The sequence below is a fragment of the Equus quagga genome, chromosome 11 (genome assembly GCF_021613505.1).
Source record: "Equus quagga isolate Etosha38 chromosome 11, UCLA_HA_Equagga_1.0, whole genome shotgun sequence".
NCBI classification, from domain to species: domain Eukaryota; kingdom Metazoa; phylum Chordata; class Mammalia; order Perissodactyla; family Equidae; genus Equus; species Equus quagga.
Window position 1 is genome coordinate 13,263,276 of NC_060277.1, and position 15,539 is coordinate 13,278,814.

General features: G+C 32.0%; 1 protein-coding gene across 1 annotated transcript in view; it reads left to right on the forward strand.

The window, feature by feature from the left end:
• The window catches only part of TRDN (triadin), a 390,616-nt gene that overhangs the window by 350,135 nt on the left and 24,942 nt on the right, over positions 1-15,539 (forward strand). Inside the window, exons 28-38 of the mRNA XM_046675186.1 lie at positions 310-336; positions 719-766; positions 2,561-2,608; positions 3,857-3,874; positions 6,162-6,206; positions 7,971-7,991; positions 9,716-9,742; positions 10,511-10,549; positions 10,935-10,970; positions 11,765-11,809; positions 14,302-14,325. Coding sequence (XP_046531142.1) covers positions 310-336; positions 719-766; positions 2,561-2,608; positions 3,857-3,874; positions 6,162-6,206; positions 7,971-7,991; positions 9,716-9,742; positions 10,511-10,549; positions 10,935-10,970; positions 11,765-11,809; positions 14,302-14,325 — 378 coding nt within the window. The remainder of the gene's footprint in view (positions 1-309; positions 337-718; positions 767-2,560; positions 2,609-3,856; positions 3,875-6,161; positions 6,207-7,970; positions 7,992-9,715; positions 9,743-10,510; positions 10,550-10,934; positions 10,971-11,764; positions 11,810-14,301; positions 14,326-15,539) is intronic.

The following is a 15,539-nucleotide window of genomic DNA, read 5'->3' on the forward strand; positions in this document are numbered from 1 at the left end:
TGATAAGCTTGAATCTAGTTTCTCTTGTAAATAGTATGTTTTTAATGTATCAAAGCTCATAAATGTAACTACTGTCTTATAATTTATTTTCCTGACTATATTTATTTGCTGCAGATGAGTATGTGTCACCAGATACAAACATTTTGCATTCCCCCCCCCCCTTTTTTTTTAAGCCAGAAGACTAATACCGTTTCAAACTTTCAGTTAGGCCTAGTACAATTTAAAACTTTTATTTATTACTGTTAAATATTATAGTTTTGCAGGTCATTTAATTAAATGTTTTTTTATAAATAAATATTTCTTTTTTAGCTTCATCTGAGAAAGCTCAAATACACAGTATGTATATTAATTTCATCTATAACTCATAGAGAATTTTTTACAAGAATTTTTTAAATATTTCTAACATATATATATTTGCAATCTATGCTTTGGTATTTATGCTTTGTTACAGCCTATGCTTTGGAAATGATAGGTGCTGAAATGTAAATAAGAATTCTTGGTATACTGTTTTTATGCAATTAAAACCTTTAAGTTTTTCATATAACCTAGGATGACATGAAAATTTAAGAATAGTTTTTCTCCACCGGCACATTTGTTGAAATCTGGCAGTTATTTTCTGCTTAACAAATCACTGGCCTACCTCATGGAGAAAATCCACCATATGTTAATTTATAAAGCTTCTAAACATCTGAAAGGATATTCTCTTTACTATTTTCAGAACAAGACATAGTGAAACCAGAAAAGACTGCTCCTCATGGTAAACCAGGTATTTTGCAGGTGGTATTTGTGGTATCAAATTGTGTCAGTGTTCTAATTTTAGCAGGATGAAGAGTTTAGAGTCAAATCTAAAGTTATTAGGGACAATTCATGTCTTAAGTCGTCCAGCTTCTAGAACATCTCCAATTTTAGTCATCTTCACAATGTTTTTTGTACTGAGGATTTGATCTGTCAGATGTAACTAGACAGCTAGTCATTCTTTCCCAACAGACTCAGCTTAGCACAAACACCATCATCGCCGACGCTCAGAGGAATGTGCTCTATATTTTGTTTTATTTTATTCTGTTTGGGCCAAGACATCCTTAGAAAACTTGTAATTCGGATTTAAGATGGCACATTCAAACGTAATCATCTTAGATTCCAAAAATCCCAAGGAAAGGAAATCAGCATCTCTCCTGCTTCCTCTTTCCTCCATCTCTGCCCCCCTCACTTTCTTTTCATTCCTGGTCTTAGATTTTGGAGAAAGTAGAGGTAAGCCAAGGCATTTGGATTTCATAAATTTGCAATTTATGGACACACATTTATTAATTAGTTTTTATTTAAGAATAGAAACTATATTTAAGTTTTAATTTAAGCTAATGGAATGAGTTTAATTTTGAGGTGGCCCCAAGCCTCAGTTATTCTGTAGAATATTGTCCTTCATTCCAGGCTGAATTGTTTGCCCAATGTTGTGTATATGGTTAGGCCAGAGTCTTTAATAAGTTAAAAACATACTTTCTCTAAGCATATTTTATAAAAGTTTTTGTTTACGTTTTTAAAATTTTACTTTAGAAAATCTGTTTGCAGTGGGTTTGAGTCCATTTAATTTTATTTACCTATCCTTTAAAGAATACGAGACACCAACAACAGAAACTATGGGAATTAAGAAAGCAGAGCTGGACTGAGGAGAGGTGAAGAGAGCTGTGGACATAAGCAAAACCTCAGAAACAATTTTTAGAACCTCCTAATTTAGTAAATAATAAAACCCTATTATTTTCTTCATTGTCCCAAATGTCAGCCATTTTGAGGTGAAATACAGGGAGAGCGAGTTTAGTCTCCAAATGCACAGCAAATGCATTGTCCTCTAGACACATCTTTCTTTTATTTCAGTGATAACATACACACTCTAAATTCTGTTTCCCAATGAAACTTCCTAGTTAGGATATTTGACCTGCTGATTCACTCCCATTACTGAATACTTGAAAAATTTAATTTTATATAGGATCATTGTAATAATCTCTCTACTTTTACACAAATCCCTTTGATTATGTCTATAAAAACATAGAGGACAGAAGACACCCCATAAATGTACTACTTTGCCCTTCCCTAGCTTAAAACACTTTTAAAAAAATCCAAAACACTTGAGTTCCCAGGCTAATCCTGGGTTCCCAGGTAGGTATCTTGCACAAGAAAGGTCAAAAAGTGTTTCTTCCTATTCTAATTCAATAATGAAAACGGAATATATGTTTTATAAAACAATAGCTCCATGTAGATAAAAACCGTGAAATGCAGCGAAGGCAAAGGACAGGGCATGTAGTAACAGGTTAGAGGATGATTCGAATTAGGAAAACTTTAATGCAAGATGGCTGCAAAGGACGTGTGCAGCTGGACAAATTTTCTTTGCTTCTCCCATCCAATTTGAATAGAAGATATCATATACTGTTTTATTGAAAAACCAGTTAAGTTTTTCTCAGTATTGGTGTTATTTCAAAGAGAACACAAAATATCAAGGCTAAAATATGTCACTGTTTTGTACTGATGAATTTAAAATTTCTACTTGTGTTGACATTTTTTCCTATCACAGATGAAAAAGTTGTCAAGCAGGTAAAAGCTACCACAATAGAAAAAACAGGTAAACAAGATGTTTCAGATTTTTCTTCTATCAGTTTTATGTTATGTGGGCGTGCATACACACACATCTTCACTGAAGTGTGTACACTTTTAGTGCCATAAATTTTAAGATTCTGCATCCTCGTAAATAACTAAAAGATATACTTAATAAAAATTAACAGTGCAAAACTAGAGTGACACAAATTTATTTTTTGAAAGCGTGACTGACCTAAGCTTATATATACTTCATAAGGAAATCCACATAATTCATTGATTATCCTGTACTATTAGGTGTTTAATCTTAATTTCAAGCCATATTTCCTGAAGTTTTAAAATCACAGACATCTAAAACTCTCTGCTGTTTATATATTAGATAGAATAATTCCCTTTCACAAGAGATCCAAAGAGTTATGTGGTTGTATAACTTTTAAATTCTGCCCTAAAGAATGATCAGCAGAATCTATAATATTAAAGCAGAAATAGTCCATCCGTCATTATTTCATGTGCAGAAAAAAAAGGAATACACATCCTCTTAAAATTCTGAAGTTCTTTCCTGTAATGATGAACAAAGCTGAGTCTTCAGCCCTACTGACATCTTGAACCACTGAATCTCCTCCATTTGATTCCAAGACGGAAATCCTATCCACCTTGGTCATTAATAGAGTCTCATTTCTCACTAAAAGTCATTCCAAAGGAAAAAGTCTATGAAGTAATTTCTTTCTTTTACTAAGATAATCATGATAATCAGGATTTAAATACAATTTCTCAGAGGAAAATATAATAGAATTCAGGAAAGAACTAATTATTTATAGAAATTATAGACTATTATTACATGAGAAAGAAACCTCATAAGGCCATTTTCACATTACCTTGTATGGTCATTGTACTCTATTACAACCATTTCCTAAACTCATAATTTCAGTTAACGTTCCTCTTATTTGTACCCTAGGGTCTTACTATGATCCCCTGAGAAAGTCATTTAGTTATATGGGTATTTGGGGGATTATGAAGAAACTAGCCCAATGTATTTGTGTCTCAAATATACAGATTGCTTTCAATTTTACATACCTTTCCTGTGTCTTGGCTTTTCCGTAAGCAGTGTGATTAATATATTTGCTGACAGTAAAATAATAGTGCTCAGAGAGAATGGACTAAGCTTAAGATAATAAGAGGAACTAATGCTAAGAGGGTTAACTACAAATAATAAAGAGTCCTTTTTCCATGGTTTGCACTCATCAATATGCCATTTACTTTCCTCCATTCTCCACAGTCAAGCCCAAACCAGCAAGTAAGAGATGAAAATTAAATCTGAAAAATATTGTTTGGCCCTTTCAACTTTAACAATTGCTTGTGTTTTTTTTTTTCCTAATAATAATTTTTAGTTTTTCCTAAGAGTAAAATATCTGTATAGGTGATAAATTAGTGTTATGGCTTTGATTTAACATCCTTGTCTTTCACTAATTAAGAGTTCACTACAATTATGCAGAAGAAATCTTGAAATTGTATCACTATACTTAAAAGCCTATTTTATATAGGCTATAAAATAACACTAAGATGTTAAGGTTGATGGGCATCTTCTAAACATGCATAATGTATAACAAAAAACATGAAATGCTATGCAATTGTTGGTATTATGAACCACATATTGTTTTTAATTTGTTTGCTTCAAGCAGCATCAATTATACTGTCGGTACTCTTTGGTATTTAGAAAACCGTAAAATTATGAATATTTTTCCACTTGTTTATTAAAATCTTGGGATTTTCTCATGAGTGTGGACTTTAAAAGTCATCCATTTTATTGTTCAGGACTAATACAGAGGTTACAGTTTCAGAGAGTTTAAAAGGTGACTATTGGGCTCAGGAAGGCGTGAACATTTGCCCATTGTCACACAAGTAGTAAATATGTCCAAACTTGCGTCAAAATTGTGATGTTGGTTCTTGAATGATGTACATTTGTGAAACAGAAGCTTAGATGAAGGCATGAATGGCTGTTGGTCAAATATTCTCTGGCTTCTGTATGAAAAATGGATTGACAGTGTCCAAAGATGAATTTGGCAAGACCAATTAGGAGGCTGTATCAGTGGTTCAGGAGATATGGTGCCAATATATGGAGCCTAAACAGAACATGTTCACATCCTAGAACCTGTTGCATGTATTTTGAATATGCATTTTATATTATTATTGTTACTATAATTTATTATACTTTGCATGTTATTATTACAACAGCTTAGTAATTTGAATATTATCTTCTTTCTTTTGCATGCCCATTAAATGTTAACATTTATGCAAATTAAGTTTATGGAGGTTCATTCTCGAATGCTGTCAGTTTCTAATTTACAAATATCTGGTTTAATCTTATGACTATATGGGCCCATCATCCCACCTACTTCACTCTTGCTGCACGATGTTGGGGGAAAATGGTAGTACTTTTAAAGAATCTCCAAATTCACAAGTGAAGGAAGGAAATGATGGGTAATCATCAATAACAGCTCAGGAGGACTAAGCCTTGGAGTGATTAGAAAGAACGAACAGTTGGCAGTGATTTGCTCTATTTGCAAATATTCTCAACTCCATTCAAAATATGCTACCCTAGATGGCTTCCTTTGAAATTCCTCCTTTGATGAAAGAGAGAGATCTCCCCAATTTTTTTTTTTTAATTCAAACATTTTTCGGAGGGCTAAGAGGGGTATCAATTACCTGTTTGATTCCGTTTGTCATGTCCTGGACTTGGTTGAGATTCATCTGTGAGATTTCTTTTTCTTGTTGTTTTTTTGTTTGTTTGGTTTGAGGAAGATTAGTTCTGAGCTAACTACTGTCAATCCTCCTCTTTTTGCTGAGGAAGACTGGCCCTGAGATAACATCCGTGCCTATCATCCTCTACTTTATATGTGGGACGCCTACCCCAGCATGGCATGCCAAGTGGTGTCATGTCCGCACCTGGGATCCGAACCAGCGAACCCCAAGCCACCAAAGCAGAACGTGCGCACTTATTCGCTGCGCCGCCAGGCCGGCCCCCATCTGTGAGATTTCTAACTGGACTTCGAAAGAGAGGGTGGTCTAGGAAAACGAAAATACAAAATGTGGTACTTTCAGGAATAGGGCAGATCCAGGTTAATTTTCAACAAGAAACTAATGTCCAGCAGCAAACTGCTTCTGACTCGGCAAGAAGGGAACGAGAAGGAGTCAGAGAGGTAAAAAGGGAGCTTGTAAAATGCCAAAGGCAAATGTTATCTGCTTTAAAATATCCCCAACGAATGACTCAACCTTTAGCAAAGAAAAGAAAAATATTTTTTTTATTATTCTCCTCTTTGTTCATTCTGTTCTCTTCTTATGCCACATGGCCCCAAAAGGGTTAGTACCTTCACGCTGTCTTACAAGATGCCCTGAGCATGAACCTGACCTTGTTTATAATGTGTTTCTATGGCAATGTGCTTTCTGTGTTCCAACTCACATGCAAATGACTTTGGGGGCATGATTCCCATATAAATGAGGATCGCCTGCAAATGCATAAATAAGAAATGCTTGCTACACAAACAATCCACAGATTTCCAGTTAATTTTGATTTCTCTTTCTAGAAAAAGCTGAACATCAAGAAAAGGAATCTCCATCTATAAAAACAGGTGTTTTTGCCTTTTTGGTTTACAATCTGTATTAATTCACTATTTTTACTAAATTTGAAAATTAAAGCAAAGCATATAAGTGCTTTTCATTCTATTTCCTGGTAATGTTTAGTCTTGTGGTTTTGCGGTAAAATTTAGTTTATCTGACATAAGGGCTGTGGTATTGTTGACAGTCAAACATTTTGCTAAATATTACAACAAATATATATGGATTGCCAAACATTCTATTATAATATAACGATATTAACAAAATAGTATTTGCTTTCTTGATTCACAAGACCCTTCCAGAATACTCAATATTTCACTGTTGTCAATATTAATATCATTTATCATACTGATGAAGTTGATTTACTATTGATCGTATTGTAAAATATTCTATCAAGTTACACATATTACATTTTATTGAAAACTAATCATGAATTCCAACTTGACGTATTTTCTTAAAATAGAAGTTATTCCATTATATCATAGTTAGCTTAATTCTTTTAAGGATATTATTCAATTTTTAAAATATGTAACACTTGGCATGGTGCAAACACTAAGGCAGATAGGAGGCTAACTGTGGAAATAAACCTCTCTCTCCTCTCTTTTTGCTTATTCTGCCACTTTACTTATTCCCTTCCCAAAATATCCAATAAGATCCAATAGGTAATCACTGTTATTTCTTAATGTATCCTTCTAGCAATGTATATACTGTCTGATGTGTGTGTATATATATATAAAATATACACATACATGTATACAAATAATATATATTCCCACTTCTCTTGTTTTTGAAAAATCATGACATACTAAAAATAAACCTGTCCCTAGATTTTTCTATTTAGGAATGTATTTTGAAGATGTTTTCTGTCAGTACATAAAGGATTTCCTCATTAATAGTATCCTAATGTATAGCTGTACACAGTTGACTTAATTAGTCTTTGACTGACATATGTTTAAGTTGTCTGACAAACTTTCTTTACTGATATACAATAATAAGTACATTTACCTGTTTAGTTTTATGAATGTATCTTTGTGGTAAAATTCCTTAAAGTGAAATTTTTTAGTGAAATCATGTATCTAATGTAATTTTTATAGACATTTCTAACTGTTCTCTAAAAAATGTTATATCAATTTATATTCCCACTATAATGAATTAGTTGGTTAACCTAATTTTGGATGACTCAAATTCTTCACAATCATGAGCACATGTTGTATACTTTTTTGTGAATAAATAGATCTTTAAGTGTAAGACTGCAGAATTAACGCTTTTAGTCAACAGCTTCAGAAGACAAGGTATATTGGAGAAAAAGATCATGTATTCAGATGGTGTAGTTTTGTGCTTTTTTATCTATCACTCATTTATTCTTCCTGAGATTTTATAAAGTCAGCTTCTTCATTCAAAATACAGGATTGTGGAAGTTTAGTTAATATTTATTAATATTAACATGTGTTCTGAAAGGACAGTGGTCATTCAGAAACAGTAAGGAGTTCAAATTATCATGAGCATTCATATTGCATCAAATCAAAGATGAGGTTTTACAGAGATGAAAAAGAGATCCAGAAGATTCTACACGGTGAAGTTTACGACTCTTCTTTAGGGAATTCACTGAGAATATAACTTCAAAATTACTCAAAATACATTGCCTATTGCTCATTTTGTTATGTTTAGCCTATTCCTATTTTAACTTGAAAATAGAGATAGGAAATATAAAGGGCTGGTAGTTTACTCATACATAGAAAATTATCAATGATTTTCTTTTTTGTCCTTTTATTTTTTAGACAAATCAAGACCAACTTCAAGTAAGTGTACCATTTTAGAATTTTAAGAATTAGCTATTTAATAATTTTAATTTTATAATTTCTTTTAATTGTACTTGCAGTTAGAAAAAAAGAACAGTACGTTTATTACTGAAATGGCCATTATGCGATTAACTATATGTGATTTTGATTGACAAAGAATATTGTGTGCATTGTATTCATTAATCCTTGAACATGTATCTATTGAGCACTTATTAGATATATTACACTGTACCAGGATATGTGAGGGAATGCCTAAAATGATTTCTGTTGTCATACCTGTGTAATTAACACATTTACCATGATAACTAACACCTGTGTGGAAAAAAATGGTTGCATCTCTCTTTTGTACTTTTAGTTGTTGCTTAGGATGTATTAAGTAAATACAGTATGAAGATTCCTCTAATAGTCACTGCTGGGTTAAAACAAATTCAGAACACATAATACCTGTCTTCATTACCTAATTTTAACAGACTAGCTTTTTATTTTTTTTATTTTTCAAGCCTTAAAGTAAGTTGTTTTTAGTATTTCAGAATCACTGTTTTATTTTATCATTTCAAAAATAATAAAATTGGAACAGTTCATGAAATCTTTTAAAATTTGACATTTTTTGCAATTTCATAAAAATGAAATTGTTTGCTTAATACTGTTAAACTATGATCCAGATTTTACCCTGGGGTGAAAATATGTGCATTTCAATTGAGTGTATCTAGAAGTTGTATCTAAAGTTTTAAATGACAGGACTAACCTGTTTTTTTTAGCGTTATGACAGGTTCCTTACACATGCAGCTGCAATTTTCTTCTGAATGGATTCAATGCCAATGTTGAAATGTTAAATGTTGTCGTTGGGTTGGAGAATTTCTCTAGTATATTTAGTCTGTATTATTGCTACTAATGTAAAGAGTACTACAAAAATTAAGGGCTGAAAGTCGAAACTAGAATGCTAATATGAAATATCACCATAATAATTTTGCAAATATTATTTTTATGAAATATTCATTTCCATCTTCATTGTTATAAAATATTTTAATCATTTTTCACGAATTTTTAAAATAGCTTCCAAAAAGTTGATATAAACTGATAATTAGAGGTATCAGGTTTATAGAAAATGTTATCACTTAAACTGCTTGGTGAAGAAATATGTTTTATGTTTTAAAATATTATTGGGCTATGAATTTATGGAAAGAACAAAAAGAAAGCTGTTTCTGTATTATCACAGGCTGCAGACAAATGACACTATATATTTTGTCTCCCTGCTCTGACCGTGGTCACCGTGAACTGAGTTTATTCCTGTGATATTTTTTAACCTCGTCCCACAACCCCACACATTGTACTTAGTGCATCTTATAAAAATAGTACTTTATAAAAACTCAATGAATGCACAGATACATATATGAAAATCAAGTTATATCAAGTTGTGTAACAGAGTTTTATAATTTGAAATGCGTAATTAAGAAAACCAACCAAAGGACTTAGAATTGATTAATTCTACCATATATGAATAGGCTATTTATATTAGTTTGTCTAGCAGTTCTATTTTCAAAACAGATTTCTAGAAATATTAGTTGTCAGTATATTTCTTTGCCATTTTGAATATATATGTCTATTGCGATTACTACTGGAATTTAATGGGAAATATCTACAAATGAAGTTCAACCGTCTCTTATGGAAATACAAACTAATATTTCCTGTTATTTTTTTTCCATTTCAAAATTATTTTTCTAAAGAGGAAACATCAGAAGTCACAGAATCAGGTAAATATTTGCATTCCCAGACAAGGTAAAATGGACCTGTGGAAACAGTATGTGAATTTGAGTCTCTGTCTAGCTGTGTAATATTTGGAAAAATCCCTTACTGCTCAGATTCCCTATTTCTTCCTCTATAGAACAGGCATAATGACTTCCCAAAAAGGCTTGTTGTAAGTTGTCAAATGAAATAACATGCTATGCAACATTCCCAGGACATACTTGGTTGTCACTCATTAAATATCGGTTTCCTTCTCACTCTTTCTGATAAATATAGTTGAAGAAAATCATCAATCAACCAAAACTCTGTTTTGAAAAGCAAGTGTCCATATTTTGCTTGGGGATAGTGTGTGACTCACTGTTTTTATTCAATAGTTTATTTGTCGAGCATCCATAGCACCAGTCACATTTGATTTCCTGAAAAAATTGAAAATTTAGATGTTTTTCCTGTTGTTACTAGTTTAAACTTATTAATAAATGCATGGCTTACTGTAGCTTTACGTCAGAGCGTGTAAGAACAAAAACAAAAGCAAAAAGAAAGGAAGTGGGCTCTCCATACATGGGACTGAACATCAGCCGAGTAACCAAGGATAACAAAAATATATATGTTCTTATATGTAGGAGGGAGACTCTTCCTTCAGATCTTGAAAAAGCAGAGCCCTGCCCCCTCTCCACTTATGGGATTAAGTCTCATCTCCAAATGTTTATTCTGAGATTGAGTAAGAAAGTCACGTTTCTTAAACTGATTATTTCTTATTGTTATGCTTTCCTCCCTAGTGAAGAAGAAAATTGAAAAATCTGAAAAGGAAAGTAAAGGTAAAGATGACATTTGAAGACATGTCCATCAAATTAACAATAAAAACACAGGAATAAAAAACATATAATTATACAAATTATATCACTTAAAAGCAATTCGTGAAAACGTGGACACTGATTTTAAAGCATCGGTCAGAATTGCATTTCGTTGTAGCGTTCTCCATGCAGGAGGTGTAGGTTCTGCATAATCACTAGATATTTAAAGGGCATGGGAATTTAGATCCTAAAGCAAACTCTACCTGTCAATGCTAAATTAACACCATAGAGTCTTTTTCATACAACTCCTGAATTGTGAATGTTGACTACACAAAGTGTAATTCCAAACCTTAGTAAGACTTCTGAATAAATACGATACATGACTCTAATTGCCATTTTTTCTCTATAGAAAAAGCAGAAATGAAACATCTTAAAGAAGAAAAAGGTAATTTTTTAGTATTGAAAAGCCTTGAAGCCAAAAATATTTTCAGTCAATATTTATTTATGTCATTTTAAAATAAAACTTTTATTTATGTACATGATGAGTGCTGGTCTATTAAAAGAAGAAATGTGACTAATTGGTGGATAGGTGATAATATCAAAGGAGCAATGGATGGCAGGCTAGTACCTGCAAGTATGCATCCATGTGTTGTGCCATTGGTGAGCAACAAGTTAGAAGCTGCATCACAATGTTGCTTTTTTCTTAACTTTGGTTTTATTTATTTAGTAAACTACACCATATAATATGATAATCATTGATTTTCAATGTAGTTATCTGAAAAACTTACAAAGGCCATAATCATCAAAGAAATATTCTATTAGATTGGGAAGAAAGCATTCTTAGATATATCAAAAAGATTGTTAGTAACAAAAGAAGACACTTTTCCTGGTTAATTCCCAAATTCGGTGAATTGGAATGATGCATTGTCCATGGATTCTAATTAATTTAAATACTTTGTAATTGTTGCATTCATGTTATATCTCTGTTTATACAAACAAAACAATCTCTACTGCTAACATTTATTTTTGTTAGCTGTTAGTAGAAGAGTTTTTTTTTTTAATGACCCTGAGAAAACATCTACGATATTTAAATTATTCCCATGTTGCTAAACTCAGCTTTAGCTGAGTTGTAGATATTTTCTCAGGGTGATTTAAAAAAACTGAGTTGAACTGAGCCAAAATTTTTCTGAAGTTTGCTTGAAAAGTTCATATCTTAATATATATTTTCTTGATAAACAGTCCCAGCAAGAAAAGAAAGGCTTCACTCACACAATGTGACAAAAGGTAATCTTGAGCTTTGTAAATATCCAAATGCTATATTGATATCGAGCTGTCTGCATTATGTTGGCACTTAAATATTAGCAATAATTTTTTTAAAGCAAGAAGTCTACCAAGGATACACTTCTGCTAATAGCAGAGGAAATGGACAGGTAGCAAATCTAGCAGGAAGCTTACATTTCAGTGGAAAACCAGGAAATGTGGAGAAATCAAAACTATTAACAACATAAACACTCAATAAATATTCTAGTACACTCCAGAAGACAAATTTCTTTATTACAAACACTTTCGTAGCATGAGTTTAGTCAAAAAGGATGTAGTAGTAAAAACCGATAGAACTGAGATTTTATTTTGTCTGTCTACATAAAATACAGTTAATATCATAAATTTATGTTTTATTATTTATAAATGGTCCTCTACATTAATTCAGCTTAGACACAAGTAACTGGTAAAGAGGAAATGCCAGCATGCACCTGGTAGGTCAATGTTCTGTACCTAAAATGAGAATGACCTATGTTGGTGATGGTGATTATCACAGAACCATAAGGCTATAAATGAATTATGCAGTCTGGGTGATGTAATTTTAGGCAAACTCAATTAATTCAAAATGTAACAGAATATAAATACTTTAAATTCTAGGGTGCTAAGTAAACATGTCATAATTGAGCAAGTATTTTCATTCATAGTAAATACAAAGATCTGCAGTGTGTGGGGTGGATTCTTGTTTTTCACTGGTTTCCTCTTCCTGCTCATTGTGGTCTGTATAACTGAAATGGCGGAATGTATCTAGACATATAATTATTAGTAATTTAGACGTATAATTATCTGTAATACTAAGGAGTAATATTTACAACAAGAGAGGAAACCAGATTTGTAGAAAGACATAGGAGCACAGTTTTTATAGTAGAACTTTCTCCAAAATATTGCTTAATATCTTTTAAGATAATCAGACAGAAGAATGAGAAGAAACCAATTACTTAGAGTAGGTATATCTTTTCTTATTATTAGTTCATTTAATCCTTAGTACAACACTAACTATCATGGTCAGTTTAGGGATGAAGTAGTTGGAGTGAAGGGAAGTCTAACATCTCAGAGTCTTTACATGGTAGAGACAGGAATTGGCTCCAAGTCACTATGGCTCCAAAGACTTAGTTAAGTCCACTCAATCAAATTTTACTATCGTATCACACTGTGGCAAATATAAGAGAAAGGTTTCTATCAATCAGAGCAGCCCAAAGATAAAATGTACCCCACTTTGTCCCCAAGTGAGTGGTCTATTAGAGCTATGGCTAGAGGGTTGGACGAGGGATTCAGACATTGGATGGCTGTTCTCTTCTTACCCCATTCTGTGACTTCAGAGTTTCTAAGATCGTCATATTATGAATACACAGTAGGGAAAATTTATTCTATATGAAAGCACAAGTCCAACCCTGAGCTAGTTGAGAGTACAGACATATTCATTCCTTCGTTCAACAGGTAGTTTGTTGCATCTCAATAAATGTTTATTCTATTCCTTTCTAAGTTCCCATCTTTTCAGCCAATGCTAGTATTTTTAAAGGAAAAATAATAACACATTAGCCTTACTGAAGTATTTGTCTGAATGATTTTATTTGTTTTGAATTTTTATACATGAGGTGTGTTGCTGTAATATCATTAAAAAATGTGTCCCAAGTGAAAATGTTTAAAAAAAACCTTTCTATTAGCATTAACCTAATTTTTGCAAATTTGTAATTCGTAGGTTTATATTACAAACTCTACAAGTCCCAAAGTAAATCATGTAATGCAGATTGATTAAACAAATTATGTTTTCAATCCTAACCCTTTTAATTAGACTATTTGGTACAATATAGGTGTTACAAAACCTCTTCCTTTTCAAAAAGTTAGAATGTCTGCTATAGTATTTGAGACAATCATGTCACTTTATATCTTTGTCCTACACACATATAGTTTCATGGAAAAACATATTACTTTGAAGAATTATAACCTCTCATTGAAACTAATAAATAATGACTATGAAAAATTGAGCTGATTTTGCCTGTTGCTTTTTAAGATTGATATTTTACAGTCTAATTGGTTTTTTGTCTTTATTCATCTTTGAAAGGAAAATAATTCTCAATAATATATTTTATGGAATTTGGAAACTTTAAAGCAAATATTTAGATTAATTGCATCATACAATGTAGTTTTTACTCAGGTTGGGTATGATTATAGTTGAACCAAAACAATTTAGCAAAGATCCTGATTTGTGTAAGAGTGTTTAAAACTCATAAATATGTTGTGACACCTGCAATGATTAATAGCTGGTTTTGTTATCCCACATAAAAGCGATTAAAATATTCAAAGACCCTTGTTCTCAGGCAATAGAGAGCTACATTGCTTCATTAACTCTTAAAGAATAAGGAAGAAAGTCAAAAGATAGATACTTTTATATAGTCCATTGATGTATAATTTCTTTGCATCTTATCTGAGTTAAGCAAAACTTGTTTTCTTTCTTTTAGAAGAAAAACATGCAAGAGTACCAAGTAAGTACCGCTTGTGTTAATGATAAGTTCTCTTTGGCACATAGTATGAATTTCAAGCTAAAATTCATAAAATATTTATATTTTTAATGTGTTTAGAGGTTGAGTTATTTCATACCAAACCCTCTGACAGGAATTTGTTAACTTTTAATCTTGCTTATGTTGAAACTTAAAAAACAAAACTACATCATTTGAAATGATAACTTGTCACAAAAATGCCTTATCATGTTCTCAAACCTGATGATCAAAGTGATTTGCATTCAAATATGTTTTTTCAGTGATTGAAGTAGAATGAAATAAAATGATCTTGTTTCTGCCTTAAACTCTCAATATTTAAAACTTTCTATAGAGCACATACGGTAGAGCAAAGATGTTTTATTTGCTGTTGTTTTCCACTGTTCGTTAACTTCAATATAATCGTATATCTGAGAAGAATAACATAGTTAGGAATGGATCTATCCTCGTAAAGCATAAACAGACAAAGGTCTCAGAAAACACTCTCTGAAAGGTCAAGCTTTAGGTAGAGATAGAAATTCTAAATATACAGGATACAACTGTACATTTTGCTTTAAGTCCCTAAAATTCTTGGAAACAGCAATTTTCCTTTCCATGTTTCCAGATTTAAAGAAAAACAAATCATTTAAACTCAGTACTGTCTAATGCAATGTCACCTGAGCCACACATGTAATTTTAAATTTTCTAGTAGACACACTAAAAAAGTAAAAAGAATCAAGTGAAAATAATTATAATACTATTATTTAACTCTATACATACAAATATTATTTCAATATATAATTAATATAGAAATGTATTGATGGTTTACATTATTTTTTCAATTGAGGCTTTGAAGTCGTGTGTATATTTTATGCTTAGAGCACATCTCAATTTGTACTAGGCTCATTTCAGTTCCCCAAAGCCCCATGTGGTTAGTGGCTACTGCATTGGACAGAGCCAGTCTCAGTATTTATTGAGTACTTCCACTGTACCCAACACATGACAAGTAATGAAGACAATGAAAGATAATCACTAAATGTGGCGCTTGCCACGCATCTCATTCAAAGTTCTTTGACTGCAAGCAATAGAACTCCACATGGATTTGCATTAAGAATTTTTTAAAAAAAGAAATAATTACAAGGGTACAGAGTTTTCTCTCTGATGCAAGGGCAAAACTTAGAGTTGATCTTCAGGAAAGCCCTCTGAAACTAACCCAATCCACA